The sequence below is a fragment of the Eurosta solidaginis genome, chromosome 1 (assembly GCF_040869045.1).
Source record: "Eurosta solidaginis isolate ZX-2024a chromosome 1, ASM4086904v1, whole genome shotgun sequence".
Lineage (NCBI taxonomy): Eukaryota > Metazoa > Arthropoda > Insecta > Diptera > Tephritidae > Eurosta > Eurosta solidaginis.
The window spans coordinates 298,330,993-298,357,070 of record NC_090319.1 but is presented as its reverse complement, the minus strand read 5'-3'; the positions used below and the strand labels follow the sequence as shown (position 1 = coordinate 298,357,070).

The window sequence follows — 26,078 nt, the reverse complement described above, 5'->3', positions numbered from 1 at the left end:
CAAATCGGGATTATGTTTAAATGGGTGTACATTTTTAATGTGAAATTTTCGGTAATTCTAGGATGGGGAAATATACTCATGCGTGTGGTTTGAGAAAACGTTAGGTCTTATATTCAAATCAAATTGAGACTAATATTTTTTTCGAATCTGTCGGTAAATTAGTTTCTGCTTTTAATTTGGGAAATAAAAAAATTAAGTCTGAAACACCTTTCAACTTAAGTTAAAACCCCTTATCTCGATTTTCACACTTGGCTATTACCGAAATTCAGAGGATCTCCTCATGGAACTTGGGGTGGTGAGGGAGGGATGGCGTAAAAGTTAATGTGGCCATGCAAATCGTTCCCGAGATGGTCTGGCTAGCACCTTAATGGTGCTGTGTTACCGGAGCGTACCAGATGTGTATCCGGCAAAGGATAACACCCCCAAAGCCTTCGGGGAATAAGCTTCTCGCTACAACAACAACAACAACAACCGAAATTCAGATCTCTGGGATTGGCAGTTTTGAGTAACTTAAGAGTAATTGAAGAAAAATTTTTAAAATTTCTATTACAGCATTTTATTTGAACTGCATGTTTTCTTATTCATGAGAATCGATGTTTAGTTTTAAATTTGATACTAAATAGTAGATATTCTAAATAATAATCACAAGTGACATGCGCATAAATCCACGCAAAATGATCATATATACTCGTACATATATGTGGTATTTTAAGAAATATATACACTAGGGTGGGTCGATTTGTATGGACGAAAGTTAACCGATATCGAGCCATCGATTTTTCGGTAGGATTTGGGCTCAGGAAAAAAGTTCCACTACGCTTACCCAAAAAAATAATTTTCGAGCCTGCGAAATTTTATTTTTTTTTTACTTTTTTTTTCATGATCTACTAAAAACATTTTAATATACCCTTTATTATACCCTGTCCGACCCAAAAATGTCCGCTAAAAACGTTGGTAATAACAGTTTCTTGAAAAAAAAAAAATTTTTATTATTTTTTATATATCATTTTTTTTTTTCAAAAAACTGTTATCGACAACGTTTTTAGCAGACATTTTTGGGTCGGACAGGGTATACATGAAAATTTTACAATCAAATGAAATTTTTTTTAGTAGGTCATGAAAAAACCCTTAAAAATCAAAGTCGAAAAAAGTAAAAAAATGAAATTACCAACACCAGAATCATCGACAAAGAAAAGAGAGAAATAACGCGATACACATTAGAGAGTCTAAGAATATTACAAAGAAGGAAGGAGACGATAAACAAAAAAGAGGACACCGATAATATAGCTTCAGCTTATTTGTTATGCATAAGAAAATGAACAGCAATTTAGTTTAGACAAGACTACCACAAGAAGTGGTACTGATGGTACTAGTTTTAAGCTCTAATATAATTGTTTAATATTGTAGTGAGTATTGCGAAAATGCAAGTGCATTTATTTCTTCTGTTTGTGCGAATGTATAATTGATATATGTCTTTTGTTTTTTAAAAATAAACAGAGTTGCCCCTGATGATGCTGAAATTTGTCAGCGAAACGTTGGGCAGAATGGTGAATTGAATTCTTTCATTTGCACCAAAATAAATGGATCAGCCAAGCCTGAAATAATTCATATAAATCTTAATTCGAACTGATCGAAAAAATTACAAGAATTTACTCTCGGAAGGCCTGCCGACACTACACACGGTTTATTTTTAAAATTCAAAATTAAAAGGAAAAACAAAAACACAAGGGAAAACAAGATGAAGCAATACTACAAACACATGAAATACAAATATGGACAAAATACATGCATTACACTGAAACACTATAGCAAACAAAAACACAAACTAGCAAAACAGATCGAACAGTTAAAGTTTTTACTGCAATGCAAGCAATACGGGTTAATCCCAAATTACTTATCAAATTCCATAAAGAATGTAAAGGCAGCAACAACATCTGGAAAAATCAAACAGCAACTGGAAAATTCAAAACGGGTTTTTCTCACAAAAATTCTAAACATCGAAATAAGTCAGACAAACATTAACATCAAAACAACCAAACACTACTTGCACCACGCACTACAACAACTGAAAGCATCTTTAACAAACTCCGAGGTAGACGCGTTCACCAATCAACAGAACCTCCAAAGTCAAAACAAAGCCAACGAAAAACGATCAACACTTATGACAAAAATAGAGAGACTTAAATACGAACAGATGCAGAAGTTAGGGATACACAAGAACAACAATTGGTTTGTTAACAAAACAACCGTCGACTTTCCCGATGAAGTCAGGTGGGTACTCTCTCTTGGTAGAAAATTCACACTACCAACAACAAAAACAAGTTTCTCACCAATACATACTATAGCTGAAATGGAGCAAGTTATCACAGGTATAAAAGACGAAAAAGAGAAAGAATCGGCAAGAAATATGCTAAGTAACAGAATAACACTCTTTAAAAGAAACATAAAACACAACGCTGCGGAAAAATTCATTTTAGCATCATTCGCCCACACAAAGGAGTTTTTGAAATCCCACAAAAACATTGTCATAACAGATGCTGATAAAGGCAACAAAACGGTAGCAATGTACGAATCGGAATACACAAACAAGATGAACGAATTACTAGAAGACAAAAACACATACAAAACCATACGGGTAGACCCAACGAACACTCTACAGAGAAAAAACAATAAAATAGTAGATGAGCTTTACAAAGCACAACACATAACGAGAAGAGAAAAACAACTTCTCACATGCACAGCAGCCATCGCGCCAAGGCTTTATGGACTACCAAAAGTTCATAAACCTCAAGTTCCTTTACGTCCCATTGCCTCGTCTGTCCTGGTCCCCTGTTACAATTTGTCAAAATATGTTGGAGAAATTCTCAAGCCAACTTATTTCAGAAAGATTTAATGTGAAAAATGCATATGAATTGAAAGATAGACTAACTAATATATGTTTGTCCGATGATGAAGTGTTTGTCTCATTCGATGTCATTTCCCTGTTCACAAATATACCGACAATGCTTGCAACCAAGATTATAATGAACAAATGGGACAGAATACAAGAAACAACAAAAATTCCAAAGAAAAGATTTCAAGAAATCCTGGACTTTTGTCTCAAAGACAACAATTATTTTAAGTGCAATAACAAATTATACTTCCAAACATTTGGAATGCCAATGGGCAATCCCCTCTCCCCAACCATTGCGGACATTGTATGTATGTATGTATTTATTTGAAAATTTGTTCCTAGCACAACAATTTTGACAAATTATTTAACAGTGCTAGTCATGAATAGCATGAGCTATAAAAATTGAACATTTATAATAATATTAGATTAATCAAATTAAATTAAATATAGCGGACAATAGTGAAATATTTATGTATGTAAATGTAAATCTTAAAACTAAAGAAAAGTAGTTAATAAATATTAAAAGACAGCAGTAGTGATGATAACCTTTGGCTGGTTATAGATTGAATAGTATTTAACAAACAAAGAAAGAAGACACAGAGAAAGGAAAAGGACTTAGAAATGAACATTTTAACAACAACAATTTGAGATCCAGTTTAAGAGTCGTTAAAAAATGATGTTAGCTCTTTTCTGAAGTGCAGAGCATTACTTAAGAGTCGAAGACTAGTAGGTAGCGAGTTCCAAAGACGTATTGCAGTAACAAAGAATTGGCGCTCAGAGGTTAGCGAGCGGTATCTGATGTGCTTAAGAAGAAGCACCGATCTTGATGATTGCAGAAAAATAAGCTTACGATATAGATAGTCAGGTTCCTTCGTGTGTATCAATTTATGGAGGAAGGACAGTGTTTTGACTTTTAAAAGATTTTCGAAAGAAATGTTTAGCAACCTTTCAGCATGTTGAGATACGTGGTCAAATCTTTTCAACCCATAAACATATCTAGCAATGTTGTTGTAAACAACATTTAGTTTGTTCTTGCACAGATAGTCACAGTTTGAGTAAATCACACAACCATGGAGTAGCGTAGGTATTAAGTACGCTTTAGCCATTGTTATGGACGAACTACTTGACAACACCATCTCGGAGCTGAAACAACACTACAATATTGACATCAAATTTATCAACAAATATGTAGACGACATTTTTGCAATAACAAAACGAAGCGACACGAACAAGATTCTAGAGACACTTAACAAATATCATCCAAAACTCAAGTTTACAATAGAAATGGAGGAAAACGAAAGCATCCCCTTTATTGATGTCCGTATACATAGAGACAAAAACAATATAATTCTGAACTGGTACTCTAAACCCACCTCCTCTGGACGTCTGATCAACTATTTCTCTTCCCAACCTAGGAAATATAAAATCAACACAGCGAAAAATTTAATTAGTAAAATATTGACAATAAGCCATAGAAAATTCCACGAAACTAACATAGAAAAAATATACAACATATTAAAAAGCAACAACTACCCAGTGCAATTGATACGCGAACTGATCACACAAGAGAAAATAATAACAGGAGAACAGAAAACGAAGCAACAAAACCCAGAAACATCTAATGTGTCAAAAAAATATTATAGCGTCACATACATACCAAAACTCAGCGAGAACTTTGATCAGAAAATATTAAAGCAACAAAATATTACGCTTGCATACAAATCGAATGCAACAATATCCAGCATTTATACGAAAATGAAAAGCCCAATAGAAAAACAACAACAAAGCAACGTTGTTTATGAAATAAAATGCAAAGGCAACGACGACGAACGCTGTGATAAAGTGTATATCGGAACAACAAAAAGAGCATTAGGCGTCCGCTTAGCCGAACATGAATCGGATATAAAGAAGCAAAAACAAAGCACAGCCTTAGCTCAACACATTTTAAGTAGTGGCCACGCAGCTGACTTTACCAACACCAGAATCATCGACAAAGAAAAGAGAGAAATAACGCGATACACATTAGAGAGTCTAAGAATATTACAAAGAAGGAAGGAGACGATAAACAAAAAAGAGGACACCGATAATATAGCTTCAGCTTATTTGTTATGCATAAGAAAATGAACAGCAATTTAGTTTAGACAAGACTACCACAAGAAGTGGTACTGATGGTACTAGTTTTAAGCTCTAATATAATTGTTTAATATTGTAGTGAGTATTGCGAAAATGCAAGTGCATTTATTTCTTCTGTTTGTGCGAATGTATAATTGATATATGTCTTTTGTTTTTTAAAAATAAACAGAGTTGCCCCTGATGATGCTGAAATTTGTCAGCGAAACGTTGGGCAGAATGGTGAATTGAATTCTTTCATTTGCACCAAAATAAATGGATCAGCCAAGCCTGAAATAATTCATATAAAAATTGAAATTTCGCAGGCTCGAAAAATATTTTTTTGGGTATGCGTTTTTTTCCTGAACCTAAATCGTATCGAAAAATCGATGGCGCGATATCGGTTAATAAATCGACCCAGTCTAATATATACAATGACAGGTATATAGCAACAATTCGCATACGTTTAACGTATGTAAAATTTATGAGAAAGTATATACATATGTACATGTATAGCTTTTTAAGCCAGGCCATAATAAACTAAATTCGCCAATAAAAAATTTATGTGATTTGACAGCTTTCGTATCGTATTTTCTTTTGCATCGCGAAAGGTATCAAATATATGAATATGCTTTAAGCCTTTTTAGTGCTGTCTTGTAATTTCACTTTTGATTACTCAGAACAAAAAGAAACCTGTTTTAATTTAGCCGTATCAATTTAAAAAATAGTATTATTTATATTTTGCTAAACTATCAAATAGAGCCAAACTGATACCTGATCCAAATGTAGGGTATCAACAGTATTAGCAGTAAATATGAATTTTAAAATTTTGAATAAACGGGTTTTTAAATACTTTAAATCATAACTGTTTCATGTGCATATACATATCTTGTTAGCTTAATGCGAAAATGTGCTAAGTCAACTCTTACGAATTTTACAGGAGACGAAAAAAATGAATAACTTTTGAAATAACCTTTTTTCAAAACTGTGAATGAAGATACCTTACTTGCAATGCTTTTGAGTGTAGAAGCTTTAAAAAAGATAAATAAAAATCATGTATGCCAACCCAGCAGCTATCTTATTAGCACAATTTCCGCACTCATAACAAATTTTTTCACCCGACTTAGCACTTTTTACTCAATATGTTTCCCCATCTCTCCTCACCTTTAATGATTGAAATAAAACACTAAAACTATATATTTCACCAAAAATCCTATTTATTTGTCAAACTATTTCTTACGGTTCTGATGTGGACTCTTTTGCCGGATGGTGCGCAGACAATAATTTATTTTTAGATTCAAAAAAAATGCTGTGTTTTGTCTTATTGCAAAACGACAACTGCTACATACTTTATCTACAAACTAAATGCTGAATCTCTTAATAGTGTTGTCAAGAGAGTAAAGACTTGGGTGTAATTTTTTACTCCAAACTCTCTTTTTCTAGTCACATTGACTTCGTTCTTTCAAAATTTGTTGCAATGGTTGGGTTCAGTAGACGTAGCACCAGTGACTTTAAGGACCCTATGACGTTGAAGGCACTTTATATGTATATCCTTGGTCAGAAGTCGTCTTGAATATTGCTCAATAATATGGAATCCTTTCTATGAATATAACACCTATAGAATTGAGAGAGTTCAAAATTTTTTTACAAAAATTGCTTTACGTATGCTTCACTGGCCAGAAGGGCTCCCATCATATACCAACAGGTGCAAATTGCTTGGTCTTCAGGCTCTGCATGACAGAACAACTTGAATCTCACTCATGCTTGCCTATAATGTAATAAACGTTAGCACGAATTGCTCTGATTTATCTAATTTGTTCATTCCATATATTCCAATGCGTGATGTTCGGCATAATAGATTATTTATAAATAACTAATAAAATGAATTATGCTATGAATGAACCTATAACTAGGACTATACACCTAGCAAATCGATTCAGTATTGTTCTTAATTTTAATAACAGCTTATATAAGTTTAAGCTTGAATTGTTTTCTATTTTTAACTACAGACTAGTAAAGCATGTAGTTATCGACATGTAAGAATTGAACTAGATCAGCGCAAAACATTTTTCAAACACCAAAGGTGTGTCTCAATTGGGTGAATCCAATTTCAAGGGGTTGTGTAGGCAACCCTCTCAAGGGGTTCGCAGCGCAATATATAGATTCTCAAACCCAATTGTCAACCACACCTAACCGTGGCGAATCCTGTTTCATTGACAGCCGAGGCTCTGACGACCCCAAGTTTCTTATCGTGGGGAGGGCGGGTTTGCTCAGAAGGTTTAATGTGGTCATTTAAATCGTTCCCGAGATGGTCGGACTAGTACCTTAATAGTGCTTTGTTACCGGAACGTACCGGATATATATGCGACAAAAGACCATCAACCCAAAGCTTTCGGGTAGTGTCTTTATCGTTAATACAACAACAACAACAAAGCATGTACTTTTAGACTGAATGAATTAAATAAGTAAATAAAATGCGCGCACAAAGAAATGACTAGTAATTCAGATTGATATTATTGACTGGTTGACTTAGCACATTTTTTTAACAGCTGACGACTTAGTACATTTACACATCATTGCAAACAGCACGTAAAAATTAAAATATTTTTTTCTTGTGATCGATGTATTTTGAATTCAGTTTTAAAACTGCATTAAAATACAATTTTTCAAAAAAAGTGACTTAGCACATTTTCACATTAAGCTAACGATATGCAAAAGTTTAACTATTTTTCTATATAAAATTTCCTTTTTTTTTTTGGTTATGCCTGACAAGTTTACTTAAATGTCACTATCCATTGAAAGCAATTAAGTCGTGTTTTATGTTTTTTGTTTGAGAATTAGAGTGTTATCTAGCAACTTAAATGTTACTAAGGTGTATTTAGATGATGATAAATTAATTTTTCTACTTTTTAGGTCCAATAATTTTGGTTACAGCTTCGACAACATTATGTGCCTGTGGCAATGCATTAGCTTCGAGTGTTTTGGCATATGGCATGGGTACATCAACGCCACATACACGCCATACGGGTGCATCCAAATGGAAGAAAGTTTCGTCCTCCATAATACGCGCACAAATTTCAGCGCCAACACCTGTCAATAAAATTAAATGTTTTTATTTATTTCATTAACTGATTTTTGTTTCCCTCTTACCATGTTGTGGCCACCCCTGTTCCACAGTGACAAGATGATGCGTCTTTTTTACTGATTTGTAAATGGTATCCATGTCAAGTGGGCGTATGGAACGCAAGTTTATAACCTCAGCTTCAATACCTGCAAAAATATTAAAAACAAAAAATTATAATAACAATAAAATCAGAGCAGTATCTAAGCCATTGCTGAACTAAAGCCTTAGAATAGCGCAGTTTTTTTTTGGAAATCGAGGTGCAAAGCAACGGCTAAGGAGCTCGCATATTATATTTCAATAAAAACACAGTTATTTTCTGAGGGCATGATACTAATGTTATGGAGGGACAATTTTTTTTGTTATTCCAAATTACTCCACTTACCCTTCTTTGCTAGTTCGGCTGCAGCTGCTAGGGAAGTTTCTACTGCTCTCGAATGTGCTACCAATGTAATGTGATTGCCAGGTTTCATAACTTTTGCCTTACCAATGGGTAATACAAAATCTTTGTCTAATACTTTATCATCCACTGGATATGCATTGCCATATAACATCTCATTTTCGAGGCATACCACGGGATCGGGGTCGCGTATGGCAGACTTCATCAAACCACGAGCATCCTCGCTGTCATAAGGTGAAATAACTTTTAAGCCAGGACAATGTGCATACCAAGCAGCAAAGCATTGTGAATGTTGAGCGCCCACACCCGCCGCAGCGCCATTGGGACCACGAAAAACGATTGGCACATTGACCATACCGGCAGACATATAAAATGTTTTAGCTGCTGAGTTGATGACCTTTGTTGTTTTGGGGACAAAAATACTTTTTTAAATATAATTAATGTAAATGAGTAAAATCTATGTATTTTTCGAAAATAACAAACTTGATTTCCCAACATTTTTATTTATAAACCTTATATGTTTTTGGCAAGGGGGAGGCGATAACTTCCCATTAGTAGGTTAGGTTGCAAGGGCTGAGCTGGACACTATGGTAACAGAGGACCCCTACCCTGCCTAAAGCGGGTCAAACCACTTTGTGGAATTTATATATTTTGCTTGAGCCTTGACTTCATAGCTAGAGACCTCAGCAAGGTCATGTAGAAAAGGTTTACCAAGGATGGCCAACCTACGCCTACTGAGCGCTGGACATGACAGAGAAGGTGCTGGACACTCTCCTCCTCTTCTGTACATTTGCAGCTGCGACAATAGTCGAAGGTCGTTGCCCCCATTCTAGCACCATGCGTGCATATTAAACAATGCCCTGTTAGAACCCTTATCAGGGACTTATCAGCGCTCCTGTGCGCCCCTTGTCATATGAGGGTCAGGTTAGCCTGGATGTATTACACGATGATATGGCTGGCCATAGTCCATTTGCAATTCTTATAGTGCTTGTGTTCACACGAAGCCTGAAAGTGGCTATGGGTATATCTACCGAATCATTTCCCGGAAGGATACGGTCGGTGGTGCTTCTTCTGGCCAGCTCGTCTGCTCTGCAGTTGCCTTCAATATCCCTGTGCCCAGGTACCCATATAAGGCTGATACTGAAGTGCTGAGCCATCTCGTTAAGAGATCTGCGGCATTCAGTGACAGACTTTGCGTTGTCGACGAATGAGTCCAGGGCCTTTAATGCGGCCTGACTGTATGAGAAAATAAACACCCGAGATGATTCACAGCCCTGTGTATTGCCACCAATTCCGCTTCTCCAATTAGTAAGCCTGAAGTAAAACTTAAACTAAAATTTAAACTGATACGAATTAGATTTGATTTTTTACGTTTATAAGACGTACTATGTAAACGTTCCCGTAATGGTCGGGCTAGTACCTTAATAGTGCTTTGATACCGCAATGTACCAAAACCTTTTGGGAGTGTATTTGTCGTTAATACAACAACAACAACAACATGAAAATGAAAATACTAGCACAACCCCAGGTCATAAAAATTATCCAAAAACATTACGCACAAACAAATGCAATTAAATTGTATTTACTGTTATAATGCATACATACTGATGAAATACCTGAAATACCAAAACGTTCGTTTTAAAAATAAATTAACATTTAATCAAAGCTTATTAATTATGTTACTAAAAACTATTCACTTTATGCCCAACTTCTCTTTGATGATGAATGCAGGCAACCGTCGTCCTTTCCATAATTTCGGCAATGGAACTTCATTTGCTTGCCTTAATTGCTCCGCCACATATTTTTCTGCATTGAAGGCTTCACCCGCTTTTATTTGAGCTATCAATTTGGCCTGGAAAGCCTTCTCTTTACGCATTTCACGTCGTTGACGCAATCTTGCCCATTCGAACTTCATCTTCTTACGCAATTTTTTCAGCTTGTGTTTTTTCATTTTGCGTCGACGGATAACAATAAGACGGTGAGCTTCTATTTTGCCATGGCTTATGGTACTTGAAGTAGGTGCGTGAATTTCTTGCGGTGTTGCGATATCGTCGAGTATATCATTAATTTCACTCAACCACTTATTACGTGGACTTTCGATAATTTCCCGCTTAATTGGTAAATCACCGATACTACTTGTTGGTGTCCTCGTCATTGTTGTTTGAAGCAATGCTAGGCGTCTAGTTTTGAAATGGGTACCGACGCTCTTTTTATTGTATACGCGTGTAACAGAGTCAGCGTATGGATGGCGTGACAATAAATTGACCTGTGGTAATTGGATAACATGGGTTAATTAAATAATTACTTTGAAACCTTTTTAAGTATTTTTTTTAAGTTATAATCTTAAGATGTTAACTTACAAGGAATTTAAGACTACTGCAGTTCTAATTTAACCCATATTATCCGATTACAATTTGTTTATAGAAGACTTTGAAGAAGCGTAAAAATAATATGTTGGTATTTCATATTTAACTTATTTCAATATAATATGGAAAGTTTGTATGATAGGCCCTTTATCGAAGCTTGTACAAGATTGATAGCTGGTACATAGTATTTTGAGTTTAAAATGTTTTCACATTTTTAATACGTTATGATATGCAAACGTAAAGACATATGTATTTGCTGACAGATAATATGAGTTAATGATTTATAACAGAATAATGATCTCAAAACTTCCATTAAATTATTATGTAGATCAATTGTGCCCTCATATCTTCGCTTAAGCGCACCTAACTGCTCTTCTCTTAGTAAGTCAAGCATGGCACGCAGTTTCAAATTTGGTGTCCGACATGTTGTAGAAATATTAAATTCAGCTTGGGGCCCATCTCCCATCATGGATTTGGGGTCAGAGGCATTATTATTTTAATCCAATCCAAAGGAAAAAATATATATGTGATTGGACTGCCTTCGAACGGAAACAACAGCTTTGAAGGGTTAAGGGACTTAGTATATGCCGGCGGGAGGCATGCCTATCGTAAGTAGTAAGTAATTAAATACCACGGACCTAGAATGTTCGACGTGATCATATCAAATCGTTCCCTATATCGTCGGTTACCTTGATCAATATCCAGTAAAAGGACCATCATCATCGATAACACTTCACAACACCCTCTAACGAGAGTCAAAGAAAGCTTCCACCATCAAAAGGGGTGGACCAGAGAGAAAGGGTTGTTAGAGGCGTTGGTTCCACATTGCAGTTGAAAATATGGTTGATGTTATGTTGTTTTTGTTGTTGTAGTAGTGCTTGGTGGTTGGTATCATCTGGGGACACGTTGCAAGCAGGACATACATTATGCATGTCGTGGTTGATTCTGGATAGGTTTGACCTGTTACAGTATCCAGATTGAAGTTGAGCTAGAGTGACGCGAGTCTCCCTAAGTAGATTGCTTTCTTCTTCTGCAATTTCAGGGTATTATCCTGCTTTGTTGTTGTCAGTCAACTTGTTTTTCTTGACACCTTCATCAACTGTGTATCTTCCCGCCAAAAGTTTTATAGTCACTGAAGTTTGTTTGTGTTTCAAGCTTTATTTTGTGGTTTGCGTCTAAGCCAATGCCAAAAAAAGAATGCTGTTAAATTCCTCTGTCTCGCCTTTTATACTTTTTGATTTCTCATTGCATACTTGGTTGCGTCATAATAATCTAAGCTGCGTTAGAGCTGCCACCCAGTTTCTTCGAGCATTATTTTTGGGCCGTTTTTTCCGAACACCATGGATCAAGTCAATGGTAAGCGTCGTGGTGACGACCTTAATAACGAGGTTGATAGCGCCAAAAAGGTGCAACGGATCAGCGGCTTCTCTCCTAGTTTAATGCAAAGCATGGATCAGCGATTTGCTAAGTTCAACGATCTGATTGCTAAGCAAATTTTGGACTCGGAAAAAAGGCTCATTGAATTCGTATTCAAAAAACTAGAAGACAAATTTGTGGTGCTGAAGAAAGAGGTCAGTAGCTTAATGCAAGAGTTACTCAGCTGGAGAGCGTGTTCGAGCGCGTTGGTTATCTCGAAGAGGAAGTAAAAACACTCAAAAACAATGCGTCAAAGCAAGAGAGCCATATTGCCCTTTAGGGAAGGAGAAAACTTAACAAGTGTCTTTCATCACCTCTGTTCCACTCTAAGATTGCAACCAATTCCTATAATGAGCATTTTTCGGCTACGGAAACTAGACAACAGCGTGACAGATCCGGCCGTAATAATCAAATTTCAGTCGCCGACAGACAGAAACAAATTGCTAAAAAGTATAGGCACCTTTAGGCGCCAAAACAATCCAAACATTAGTTCATGTGGGCATAAATTCAAATGCTCCGATTTATGTAAATGCTTCGCTGCCCAAGCAAAACTATGCGATCTTCAAGGCAGCGATCCGTCTAAAGAAGAAAAGGAAGGTAGTAGCGGTTTTTTCTAAGAAGGGTCTGGTACATATCAGACGAACTGCCAACGCCAGCCCTGAAGCAATACATAGCTTGAATTTTGTAGAGCGTCTTGAGAATACCGGTGAAGAAAGCGCGAGTTCCTTTCGAGTTGAAGATGCGCCAACGAATAATGATCAATAAATAAATTTCTATGTATGGTATATTACTTAAGTTCTTGAGTCTCTTCGTTTCCGTCTTTATCTCTCCCTATCATACTTGTAAACAATCATTTATGTTGTCTTTATTGTTACGCATCGCAGAGCATTCTTTATATCCCATAGATAGTGATGGTCCTAGACTATAGGTTGTCTAGTTCCAAAGACTGCTTACATACACTGTTGCGCGTATTCAGCAAACGTACTAAAGGGCTCAAAGTCATCCATCTCAATGCGCAAAGCCTATATAAAAAGCTGGATGAATTGAGATTCATATCTGAGGGTTCTGATATAGATGTTATATGTATTTCCGAAACCTGGTTTTCTTCATGTCACAAAAATGATTTGGTGCAACTAAATGGATATCAACTTTTCAGGGCTGATAGACGTGGTCATGGTGGTGGTGTTGCTATATATGTCAAAAGTAGTTTATCCTGTAAACTTTGCTGCAGTGCTAGTCCAAGTGATTCTGTCGAATATGTGTTCGTAGACGTGTTCTCTGTAAATAATGAAAGGCTTCTTATCGGCTGTGCATACAGACCTAATCGTGGAGTTGACTTCTCTGGCTTTATTGAATTTATCGAGCCTCTACTTATAAGCTATGATAATATAATCATTGCTGGGGATTTCAACTCCAACCTTATTGTCGACTCAACTCTAAGGGCCTCATTCTCTATTACGAAACGAACGTTCGCTTCGCCTCAGAGAAGAATCGCTAGTGTATATGCACTATGTTAAACTATGGTAGCGTATAATTTGACAATTGTTTTCGCCTTCCTGTTTGACATAAAGTTAGAAACGTAAAGTTCGAACGAAAATAATCGAGAATACCATTGCTAGACGAAATCGTTTAGAGGCGAATCGTTCGTCTGAGCAATCGTTCGCAATACAGAATGACACCCTAAAGCTAAGTATGGAGTCTCTTGGACTTTTTCCCACCAATGTAACTTCACCTACACACTTTACTGACTCAAATTCTTCTTTGCTGGATTTATTTTTTGTGAATGATCTCCTGAAATTGCTCCACTACGATCAATTGTCGGCATCTTGCTTTTCAAAACACGATCTGATATTTCTTAGTTACAACTTTCAAACGTCACACATCCAATGTTCCTTTACGTATCGTGATTTTAGAAGCATAGATTACAGTTCCCTTAATGCAGCAGTGGAGTCGGTCGAATGGAGCTTGATTCGTACGCTGACATCGGTCGATGATCAGGCATTATTCCTACAGAACCATATTATTAGGCTTTTCGACAACCATGTGCCAGTGAAACTCAAGGCTGCTGCACACAATAATACCCCTTGGTTTAATCATCATCATTTCATCATCATTTATTGCAAAAATAGTATTAGTACAATAAGATCTAGGATCTTTTATAGTACAACAAAAAAATAAATCGCAATGTAAAAAAGAACAAAAGTCATAACAGAGGATTATGTAGGTTAAATAATCACATCAAACATAGAGAATTATCGTAATTTACTAGTATCTAAAATAAACAAATAATTAAATTCAATAACAAAACATTGTATACACTCATACATATTGATGGCGAAAACACAAGAAGTATAATGGTTTCAACTAAAATGAGCATAAAGAACATTTTTAAAGTTGCTTTTATTTAAACTACTACGTACGGATACTGGAATAGAGTTCCATAGGCGAATGGCATTGACAAAGAATAGCCGTCCAGATGTTAGATAGTTATAAGTTGGTACTATTAGGTCGTTGATTCGAGCAGACCTGGGGAATATTAGCTTATCATATAGGTAACTAGGCTCCTTATACATGATAAGTTGACAAAGGAAAATGCTGTTCCTAGCTTTCATATATTCGAAGATTTCGCAGCCCAGTAGACGCGCTCTCCAGCTGGATATATGATCAAATCTGGCTAAGCCGAATACATAACGTGTAACATGATTAAATGCTACATTAATTTTATGAGCAGACTGGGAGCTCAGTTTACTGTACACTAGCTCAGAGTAGCAAATGATCGGCATAATCAATTGAATTGCAAGTTTTCTTCTAACATTGACCGGAGTATAAATAGCAGACATTCGTAAGTTTCTTAAGATATAGTATACTTTCTTAACCACTGAATTTACATGATCATCACAGGACAACGTCGTGTTAATAACAAAACCAAGATTAGTCACTTTTGAAACGAGTTTGAGACATTACTGGCAACGCGCAAGGGCGGAATACTTGAGAAACTTATTTGTTTTTTAGATATGGGCAACACGTATGATTTCTCACTGTTCATGCATAAGTCATTTTTCTTAGCCCATTCAAATATGGATGTTAAGTCATTATTCAATCTTGAGCATAAATCGTTTGTCCCCTCATGATTTCCCGACAAATATAGTTGGACATCATCAGCATATGCATGCATATGAGCATGCTGGCATGCATTAAATATGTCATTAATAAAAATACTAAAAAGTAGTGTACCCAAGATAGAGCCTTGGGGTACCCCTGCCAATAGTGGTTTTAGACCTGAAGTTTCGGAGCCGACTTTGACAAGCTGGGATCTACCCGTCAGATAACTTCGCATGAGCCGCACTGCGGAGTCATCAAAACCAAAATAATTTTTTAATTTTGAGCACAGCAGGTCATGGTTCACAGAGTCGAAGGCTTTTGAGAAGTCAAGCAGGCATAATAAAGTCAACTGGTTTTGTCAAAGGATGCCCTAACGTCGTCTAAAATTTTTATGATAGCCGTGGAGCAACTGTGCTTTGAACGGAAGCCTGATTGGAATGGTGATAGCAGACTATGTTTGCAAACATGGTCTTGAATTTGTTCCGACAACAATATCTCAAAGACTTTCGAGAGTGCTGGCAAAATGCTGATAGGCCGAAAGTCACTAGGACAATCTGCAAACTTAGTTTTTGCAATAGGTATAACCGTGGCAATCTTCCACATATCAGGGAAGCAGGAGGTAGTAATACTGTGGTTGATAATATGCGTCAATGTAGGAAGAATGTACGGGGCAATTATTTTAACAAATTTGAGCGGTATATTGTCCTGACCGATTGCGTTGGACCTTATTTTATTTATGCATCTCGCCACATCAAGTTCCGAAACAGCTGTAAACTAAAATACTTGACAAACAGGAACCACATATAAGGGAGGGGTTGAGAAACTGGTATTAAGACAAGACGGGTTAGCTTGGCTCACAAAAGCTGCATTAAGATCTTCAGGATTAAGGGAACAGTCAGAACTCTCACTCACATGTACACGAAGTTTTTTCAGATTACGCCACAAAACATGATTAGGCAACGATATGTTCAACATTTTACTGTAGTATCTGCATTTTTTACTCCTAATATAGGCTGTGGTCTCATTTCGTGTAAGTTTGTATGCACGCCAATTTGCGTCGCTTCGGTTTTTCTTCCAAAGGGAATAAAGCTTATTGCGCTTGATAATCATAGCACGGACGGATCTATTAAACCAAGGGCAAGAGGAAGATTTGTTGCTATATACCCGAGATGGAACGTGAGTTGTATAGAGGTATAAAATAATTTCATTTAAAAATCTCAGCTTTTCATGCACCGAACTCAAGCTCCAACAAGTAGACCAATTTATGCTGGATATGTCTCCAAGAAGGTTATTTACGTCCAGTCGTCGATAATCTGGTGAAATGGATGGTCTAGCTACTGCACTGTGGTTATCGAGCACTACATCAAATGAACAGAAAATTAGATCATGGTCTGAGATAAAGGATAATTGATCAAACTTTAAGACTTTAGACGTATCGGACACAATGAAATAGTCAAGAAGGCTGGGGCAGCAGTTCTGTCCATACCTTGTTGGTACGCACACATTAACCACTTCAAGACCAACACTTGAAACATCGTCTAACAAACGGCAGGTATACGGGTCACTACATAAGAGATTAACATTAAAATCTCCGCAGATAATTATATCAGTGTAATCAACTGCGACCGAGGACAACATTGTAAAATATTCCTTCACGTTGCACAATTTTTAGGGTTATAGACGCACGAAAAAAGGACTTTGGACATTGAACTAGACACTTCAACTAGCAAGTTCTCAGTGACGCCAACAGCTATACTTGATATGATTCTCGACTTGAGATGTTTTTTACAATACATAGCAACACCACCACCTTGCTTTACCTTTCTATCCATCCTATAGAGTACGTATCCCTTTATGCCAAAATGGTCATCAAGTATTTCAGGTTTAAACCAAGTCTCGGAAACACAAATGATATCAACACTAGATTGTTCAAATATCGCTCTGACTACATCCATCTTTTCACCATTTAAACTACGAGCATTAAAGTGCACCACGTTGAAACCTTTATGGTGCCTGCATAGGACATTAAGCAAAGCTAGGCTATTATTCGCAATGCCATTCGCATTTCTACTATCTCCAAACACTGAGTACAGTGCCAATCTAAAACACTTAATTCACCAGCGTAACCTTGCTTACTCACGATGGAAAAGATACAAAACCCTGGAGGCTCACAACTGCTTCAAAGCAGCTAGGATCGCTGCAAACAATTAAACATTAGGTCAGCAAAGCAGAAATTTTATAATAACAAGTTTAGTGCTGCTTTGAGTTCGAAGGAAACCTGGAAGTCGATTAATCATATTGGTATCGGAAAATCCAAATGCGATATTTCTGTCCTCCCTGATGTAGACATTAACGAGATAAATATAAATTTTGTAAATCTGCCAATCTCAACTGACAATATATGTGCTGACAATTATTGTATTCGCGCTAATATTGATTGTGGTCCTCTTGAGTTTGCTAGTGTCGATGATTGTGATGTCGTTCAAGCCATTCTTTCAGTAAAGTCTAATGATATGGGGTTCGATGGTATATGTCCGAAATTTTTAAAAATAATTCTTCCTAAAATCCTTCCTCACTTAACCTACTTGGTTAACTCTGTGCTGACGTCCTGTTTTAAGAGGAGTCCCACAAGGCTCAATCCTTGGACCCCTGTTATTTGCTTTGTATATAAACGATTTGCCTGGTGTTCTCAAGTATTGTAATATTCACTTTTATGCTGACGACGTACAATTGTATATGTGCTGTCCTAGTGATCGTACCAGTTCATGTATTAATAGCTTAAATTACGATTTATGTCAAATTGGTATGTGGGCTTCTATGAACGGCTTATGTCTTAACCCTAAGAAGTCGAAATGTATAGTCATTCATAGAAGGTCACTAGATAAAAGTGGAATGGAAAATTTAATTTTAGACAACACTATTATAGAATAAGTTGACACGGCAAAAAATCTAGGTGTAGTTTTTAACAAAACCTTGACATGGAAAGATCACATCTTCCGCATAGTGGGAAAAGTGTATGGGATGCTTCGTACACTCTGGCTTACACAATATTTTACTCCGTTACATATTCGTCTACTAATAGCAAAAGCGTACTTAATACCTACGCTGCTTTATGGTTGTGAGGTTTACTCTAATTGTGACTATGTATGTAATAGGAAACTTAATGTTGTTTATAACAACATTGCTAGATACGTCTATGGGTTGAAAAGACTTGACCACGTCTCTCATCATGCTTACAGGTTGCTAAACATTTCTTTCGATAACCTTATTAAACTTAAAACGCTCACTGCGCTACATAAATTAATATATATGAAGGAACCTGACTATTTGTATCGGAGGCTAAATTTTCTCCAGTCATCTAGATCTGTTCTCCTTACCCACTTCAGACATCGTATGCTAATATCTGATCGCCAGTTCTTCATTACTTCCATACGTCTTTGGAACTCGCTCCCTTCTAGACTTAGGCTTATAAGCAATGCTCTGCTCTTCAATAAAGAATTAACAAGTTTCTATAATAACCTAGACAATTAAAATACTGATTTCTTCTAACAAATGTACTCTATCATTCGTTTATTTTATTTATTTACTATTTATTAAATATATTATTTATTGTAACCTTTTCTTAGCCATAGTCATTAGCTTTAAGTTTCAATTCTAAATTGTTCCTATTTACCTAATTGTTCCCTTTTACCGACTAGCACTGTAAAATAATTTTTGCAAATTGTTGTGCTGGGATGAATTGCCTAATAAACACAAATACAAATACAAATATCTTTAAGAACGGCAGATGTCCGACGCCTTTTTTGGATATCCCTGAGGACTTCTTCTCTTTGTGCTTTTCTTCTAAATACTTAGTGCTTAGGTGCAGTATTTCCTCATAATGCTTGCAGAGATGACTTATGTCCCGGGAAGCGGGACATCTTCCATCAGATGTTTGTTGGGATAACCAGGTTTCTGGGTATTCATATCTCCCCCTCCCTAATGGGGAGTACTGTCGCCCCACTCTGTAGATGGTGTTCTGGGGACAGGAGAAGACTGCCCGTAGCGGTTCTGAGAGCGGTGTTTAGGCAGGCCTTCGGGGAGTGTCCTTATCGATACAACATCAACAACAGCGTACATTTTTCTTAACCCTAAGTGCTGCCGGCAGGATATTTGAGGACTTTATTACGGATCTGGATTTTAGGTACAATTGGGGATGCATGCTCGCCAAAATGTAGATCCTGATCGAACTTCACTCCTAGTACTTTTGGGTGTAAGACAGTCGGTAGCGTCAACAAGGATGTCCAATATGGTCGACATTTGTTTAATGTAAATTTGGTCGGTGATAATGTCAGACGCCTGCGGCACCTCTTCTTTAATTTATCTGGGTTTAGATGTAGCGTTCCTGAATTGCACCGATGCCTGTCGTCCAGACAGATAACTTGCATTATCGCACGTTTCATAGTAAACTGATTCAACTCAAAATTTTTGTTTTGTTTTAAATATTACGACATACCAAGATAATCCACTGACAAGATTATGCTGACTTTTATAGAATACTCAAAAAGACCAAAATCTCGGACATAGTTGCCTTTGAATCTCACTTTATAATGGATCTCTATAAAAAAAAAAATAGAACTGCGTTTTCTCAAAACATATAAAATTTTGGATTACCTCTGTTTACAATGAAACATGCGATGTATTGCTGTTATGTTAGTAACCTTTGGCCTATAACGTTCATTGTGGTAATGTGAAATCGTTCCTGAGATTGTCAGGCTATTACCCTAATTGTGCATCTTACCAGAACGTACCGGATCTATATAGATCCATAAAGAACAATCAACATCGATAACACATGTAAGCATTCAATGGAGTATAATTCGTTGAGTTATGCGTGACTAACGCAGGACTAATGATTGTCCTTCCTGAGTTGCCGCCAACATGGGTTCTAGGTAGCAAAAATTAGGATAGCAAGATGGCAAACGTAGTTATAAAACATTTATAACTTATTAATCACACTTTCAGGTTTCCTAATATTTTCTTGAACGATACATGAACTATTAAGGCAAAATTGTATATAGTGTTTTTCACATTCTAGCTTTTCTTAAATAAATATTCGACTATGTGAAGAATAGGAAAAATTTATTTATTTATTTATTTAGTCTAGTAACAAATGTTTAGTACAGACACTTATGACTAAATTACAGAGACCAGCTTATATTAAGCTATGGAGAACACTAGCAAAAAGAATTTATATTATTTCATATTAAGTAATTTTTTAGTTTCAAGTCGAAAAGCGTATTTTGAGTCGCAGAAATCAATATCCAAAACATTTGAGAAGCAATTAATTTCTGATCGGGCTCTGTTAATAGGCGCTTTTGAGTTATAAACAGTTCTACTCAGCCCTATGAAAAAGATTTCAAAGTGGCGGAGGTTTCTACAGGGAGTATTTAAGCATAGTCTTTCAAGAAGCAGCGCGCAGTCAATTTTGCCCGTGAAAAGATCGAAAATGAACAACGAGGCCAAAAGAATTCTACGATTGTTTAGGGATAGTAAGGATATTAGTTGGCATCGAGACTCATAAGACGGGATCGGTTCAGAGAAACGTAATGAAATAAGCACGAAGCGCATAAAGATTTTTTGAACCCGCTCCAGGCCGTTGATGTGAACTGCGTGGTAGGGCCGCCAAATGAAAGCCGCATACTCAAGTTTGGACCGCACAAAGGACGTATATAAAACTTTGTGTGTAGGGGTCGAGAAGTTTGCGGAATGGCGTCTGACAAAAGCAAGCATTGAAAGCGCCTTAGAAATTGTGAAGCTGACGTGAGTGTTAAAATTAAACTTTGAGTCGAAGTATACCCCCAAGTCTTTAACTTCAAGAGTCGTTCGAAGAAAGGTTTCTGTAATATGATAGGGAGGTATGAAGTGGCCTCAGCAGTTTACCATACGTCACAGTGTGGCACTTTCTTATATTAAGGAAAAGACGGTTCTTAACACACCAGATATAAAGCTTATTAATCTCAATTTGAAGAACAACGACATCATTATAACAAATATGAATATGTAGGTAAACGATCTATTTACTTACGTGATCAATGGCCTGCATTGAAAAGTTAAAGGTCATGAACTCGCAAATTGGTCTTAGACCCGCCATTGCAGCCCCAACAGCAATGCCAGTGAAACCCATTTCAGTAATTGGAGTGTCAACTACACGATGATCGCCGTATTTCTTCCAAAGTCCTCTCGAGACCTACAGTTGGAAAATAGGAAATCAAAATAGTCATACAAATGAAAATGGCTAGACCCAGCATACATATACAAATAGCTTTAGCATACTAAAGATTAGTCAAACAAAAAAGTATTAAGACAACCGACGATTAGTGGTTATCAATTGATGTCGCAAGCAGAGGTGCAGCCCGCACGCGGTTATCTGATAAGTTTGCATGATTTTGCTTTAGGCACGCTATTCGTTATTCGACCTTACATTAGAAATTTAAAAACTGGCTATTCAAAGCTATATTTTACCCTGACGCATGTTTTTCACTGCGCCTGTTTTTATCATGCCATTAGCTATTCCACAATTGTCAACGAAAGCACACACATGCTACATACACCAATTAATTCGGTCAGCGTTTTTAACCTTTTACGTAATCATGCAAGGCTGTGATTAAGATTACCATCGGAAAATGGTATGTTAGATCTAACTTACTTTGTAGGCGCCATCGTATTGAGCAACCTCTTCACCCATTAAAAATACACGATCATCTCGTGCCATTTCCTCATCCATAGCGGTGTTTAGGGCTTCACGTACTGTGAGTTGCTTCGCCGCAAGGCTTTTTTGTGATGTTGAGAAGGCACGTCGTGCCACGCTTGAGAGCATCACTTTCACTGGCTGCATTATCGTAATTTTTTCGCACTGAAATTTTTTGTTCGATTAGTCGTTAAACTGAAATAAAACCCAATTAATTTTTTATTAGTTGTATAATTATGACTGTAAAATAAAATATTTTTAGCGCGTACCGCCCGCTAACGTAATTCCAACCTGCTGTCGAAAAAAACATCTGACAGATCGGTGGAAGAAAACGTGAAACTCCAATAAGAAAAGTCAACATATGGCCTTGCCATACTCGAAGCAATTTGTTTTCCTAAATTAAAGGTGCGCGCACATTACGCTGCGCAGGCTCTTTACAGTACGACATATTTTGGTAAAGCACATTAAGCGACAATCGAGCGTTACATTGCGGCAAATGTTTGTGTTTATTTTGGTAACGTTTCACAAGATGGTACACCACCTAATTTTTATAAAAATTTTCAAAGGTATTATCAAAAGAAGCGCCTCGACTTTCGTTTTTAGAGTCCGAAAGCGAAAATTTAAATTTTTATTTCCGTCATAAGATATAAGCAAAAAATCGGTTCAAATTTTCATGCGGTTGTTGGTTTTTCCCAGATGTGTTGTACACACACACACTAATGCAGAAAGATGTTCTGCGCGCATTTAGTTTTGATCCCCAAACAAGTTTCGGACCCACCCAGGGTAACTTTTTAAAAGCGCGGCCGAAGGCCGCTAACGCACAAAGGCGATCTATGCAAAAAAAAAAAAAACAAAAACTGTGGATCGGGCTTCATATTTCGGACACTCTCGAGGTCATTTTACAGTTTTTTGTAAAAAACTTTCAACAGAAATAAAACTTTTGATTTCCGCTTTCGGATTCTTAAAACGGAGGTCGGGACGCGTGTTTTGATACCAGCTTCGATAATTTTTAATAAAAGTAGGTGGTGCACCGTCTTGTAAGATGTTACCATTATTTTTTTTTACAAAATGGGCGACATCGAGGTCGAAGCTGTAATAGCTTCATTTTAATGCAAGAAGGGAGTATTTTTATGCGAAGATGAGGACATTTAGTAGCAGAAAGCGAACCTCAACAACAATAACCCGAAGGCGGAGATAACTCTGTCCTGAGATGTTTGTTGTTGAAGTTGGCAATTTTCATGTTGTTGCGGTCTGCTGTTATTGTCTACGGTTACGGTTGACTTGGGAGCGTGTTCGCGCGAACACACCTAGTGACTGGTGATGGGGCGAAAGTTGCGATAAAAAGTATCGAAAAACAAGGAAAAAAACAGACCGGCCATCACTAGCGGAAAATTGCCATGAGTTTCCGGCAAGAAAAAAAAGGAGGAAGGTTGGTAAATTGCTTGTGTAAAATTTTTGGCGGCCCTGCAATTATATATAAGGGATCATATAACACCTAGGGACACAACTTCAACAGCAAAGGCGTCAAGCTCAGTTAATATACTGCTTCAGTAACTTTATCGCTCACTTCAACTGCGCCTCCCCAACGATACTCAACTAATCACAAAACACCCTCGCCGGCTGTGCGCGTAAACAGGTAAATGCCCAGAAACTAGGAAGGAGTCGATAGCGCAAAGTACCGAAACCGTTCATTCCGACAAACCTCGCTTCTACGCGTCTAATTTTGGGTGGTAACAAACCTTACACCGGTTGTGTTGTGTTGACCCAAGATCCAGTTGGAGTTGGTCGGCGTTCACAGTCACACCTAGTGAGATAAACCCCTTCCTCTACGTTTACGAAGAACACTACCACCTGCGGAAAAGCGTCCGATACCACCTCCGGCTCCAGGGCCAGCAGTACGCTGCCGCGTAATACAACTAACGTCAAAATGGCCAAGTCATCCGGCTCGTAAAGGCCAGCACGAAGCTTTATCGCCGCCCGGGTCTTTCGACCTCGGACCAAAGCGCCAACCACCACCAACGGCGCCTACTATTACCACGGGCATCACCATCGGTAGTACCTCCCCCAACCCCTTCATTAGCGCCAGCCACGGGCGCAACAACAACCAGACGTACCGCCACCACCAGTTGCAACGCACGTAGCGGGGCCGCGACCATAGGCCTGCGGCCACTAATGTTAACACCAACAGCAGGCGGTACCACCGACAACAATACTAGCCGCAACCTTTTCAGCTACGACCATACCGGTTACAACAATACTAGCCGCAACCTTATCAGCTACGACCATACCGGCTACAACAATACTAGCCGCAACACTATCAGCTACGACCATACCGGCTACAACAATACTAGCCGCAACCTTATCAGCTACGACCATACCGGCTATAACAATACTAGCCGCAACCTTATCAGCTACGACCATACCGGCTACAACAATACTAGCCGTAACATTATCAGCTACGACCATACCGGCTACAACAATACTAGCCGCAACCTTATCAGCCACGACCATTCAGGCTACAACGATACCAGCGTAACAATACCAGCTACAACAACAACCGCAGGGCAGCGAACCTAGGCCTGCGGCCATCCCGATTACGACAACGAATATCAGCGGTTAAAGCGGTGAGTTCGTTCCGATACTGACTAAATATAGGTATTTGTAGCCTCAACCTTGTTCTTTCATTTTCTTTTGACTCTGCAACAACATATAGTATTAATATACAAACATATTCAAATTTAAGGCTATAACCCTAGTATAGAATCTTAACATGTAATACATACATACATGCATATACCTAAGTTAAAGAGAGCAAGCAGCATCCACTTGTAGTAAAGTTAAAAAAAGTAGACGTAACGTAATGTTAAGTTAAAGAGGTTTAATTAAGCATTTTTAATTAGAAGCAAGAAAAAAAAAAACACAAAACAATACCAGCACTGACTGCTAAATGCAAAACAGTTTACGTTTTACTTGAACATGTAAAACGATTTCGTTAATTTTACTATAAATTTAAAAGTTCACGTTTTACTTGAACATGTAAAACGATTTCGTTAATTTTACTATAAATTTAAAAGTTCACGTTTTACCTGAGCATGTAAAACGATTCCGTTAATTTTACTATAAATTTAAAAGTTTACGTTTTACTCGAATATGTAAAACGATTTCGTTGACGAGTATGATTTACTATGAATTTAAAGGTTTACGTTTTACTTGAATATGTGAAACGATTTCTTCGAGGAGTATGATTTACCCCAAATTTAATCTTAATTGCTTTTATAACAAATTTTCTTAGTACATATTACATATAAGTATCATTATACTATGCGTTATACCAATTTGATATTTTGTTAAACTCAAAATAAGTTCTACTACAACAACATAATAATTTTGTAAGGGGGCCCCAATTATCGGAATTTGTATCCAAACTGTACAGCCCTAAGATAGGTTTGTGAATGAAAAGAGAAAGGGCATTTAACCAAATTTCTACTTTGTATGTAATCTATCTACTATTCATAAGCACATTTATTTACAATTTTTTTTGCACCAAGCGCTTATAACCCTTGTCAAAAAAAAAAAAGGAGGTGACATAAATATAGGTATAGCTTTAAATATTTCTCTCATAGCATACATACTTTAGTAATAATGATATTTGAATAAACTTGTAATTAGAATGGGAATGCTGGCGTCTACATTCTTTTAGAAGGCACTTAGGTAAATCCGGTAAGGGGCCACCGAAAATTTAGGTGCGTCGGTGGCCATGGATTTTGAGGGTGGGTTAAGCACCGGGCGTCGCAACAACACCCGCGGCGCCCCCAAGCTATATTCGGCCTTTCTTCTTTTTCATTACTTTTCAGCAATTTTTTTTTATTTTGATTTTCAGCGTTGGTAACCGGCCATGTCCGGTTCGGTAATTTTTTTTGCGGTTTTTTTTTTGAATTTAA

At 37.2% G+C, this 26,078-nt stretch overlaps 1 protein-coding gene across 2 annotated transcripts; it reads right to left on the bottom strand.

Annotated features, from left to right (window-relative positions):
* Positions 1-531: 531 nt before the first annotated feature.
* Pdhb (Pyruvate dehydrogenase E1 beta subunit) lies at positions 532-22,469 on the bottom strand. 2 transcript variants are annotated; one of them, XM_067761169.1, is made up of 6 exons: positions 22,407-22,469; positions 22,096-22,332; positions 21,475-21,636; positions 8,509-8,920; positions 8,153-8,272; positions 532-8,092 (listed from the first exon to the last, which is right to left on the bottom strand). In XM_067761169.1, exons 2-6 carry the CDS (start codon positions 22,282-22,284, stop codon positions 7,905-7,907), a joined length of 1,071 nt encoding a protein of 356 aa, XP_067617270.1. In that variant the 5' UTR covers positions 22,285-22,332; positions 22,407-22,469; the 3' UTR covers positions 532-7,904. The 2 variants fall into 2 exon arrangements, with proteins under 2 accessions (XP_067617270.1, XP_067617271.1); XM_067761170.1 differs by lacking the exons at positions 532-8,092; positions 8,153-8,272; positions 8,509-8,920 and adding an exon at positions 10,090-10,789.
* Positions 22,470-26,078: the final 3,609 nt, after the last annotated feature.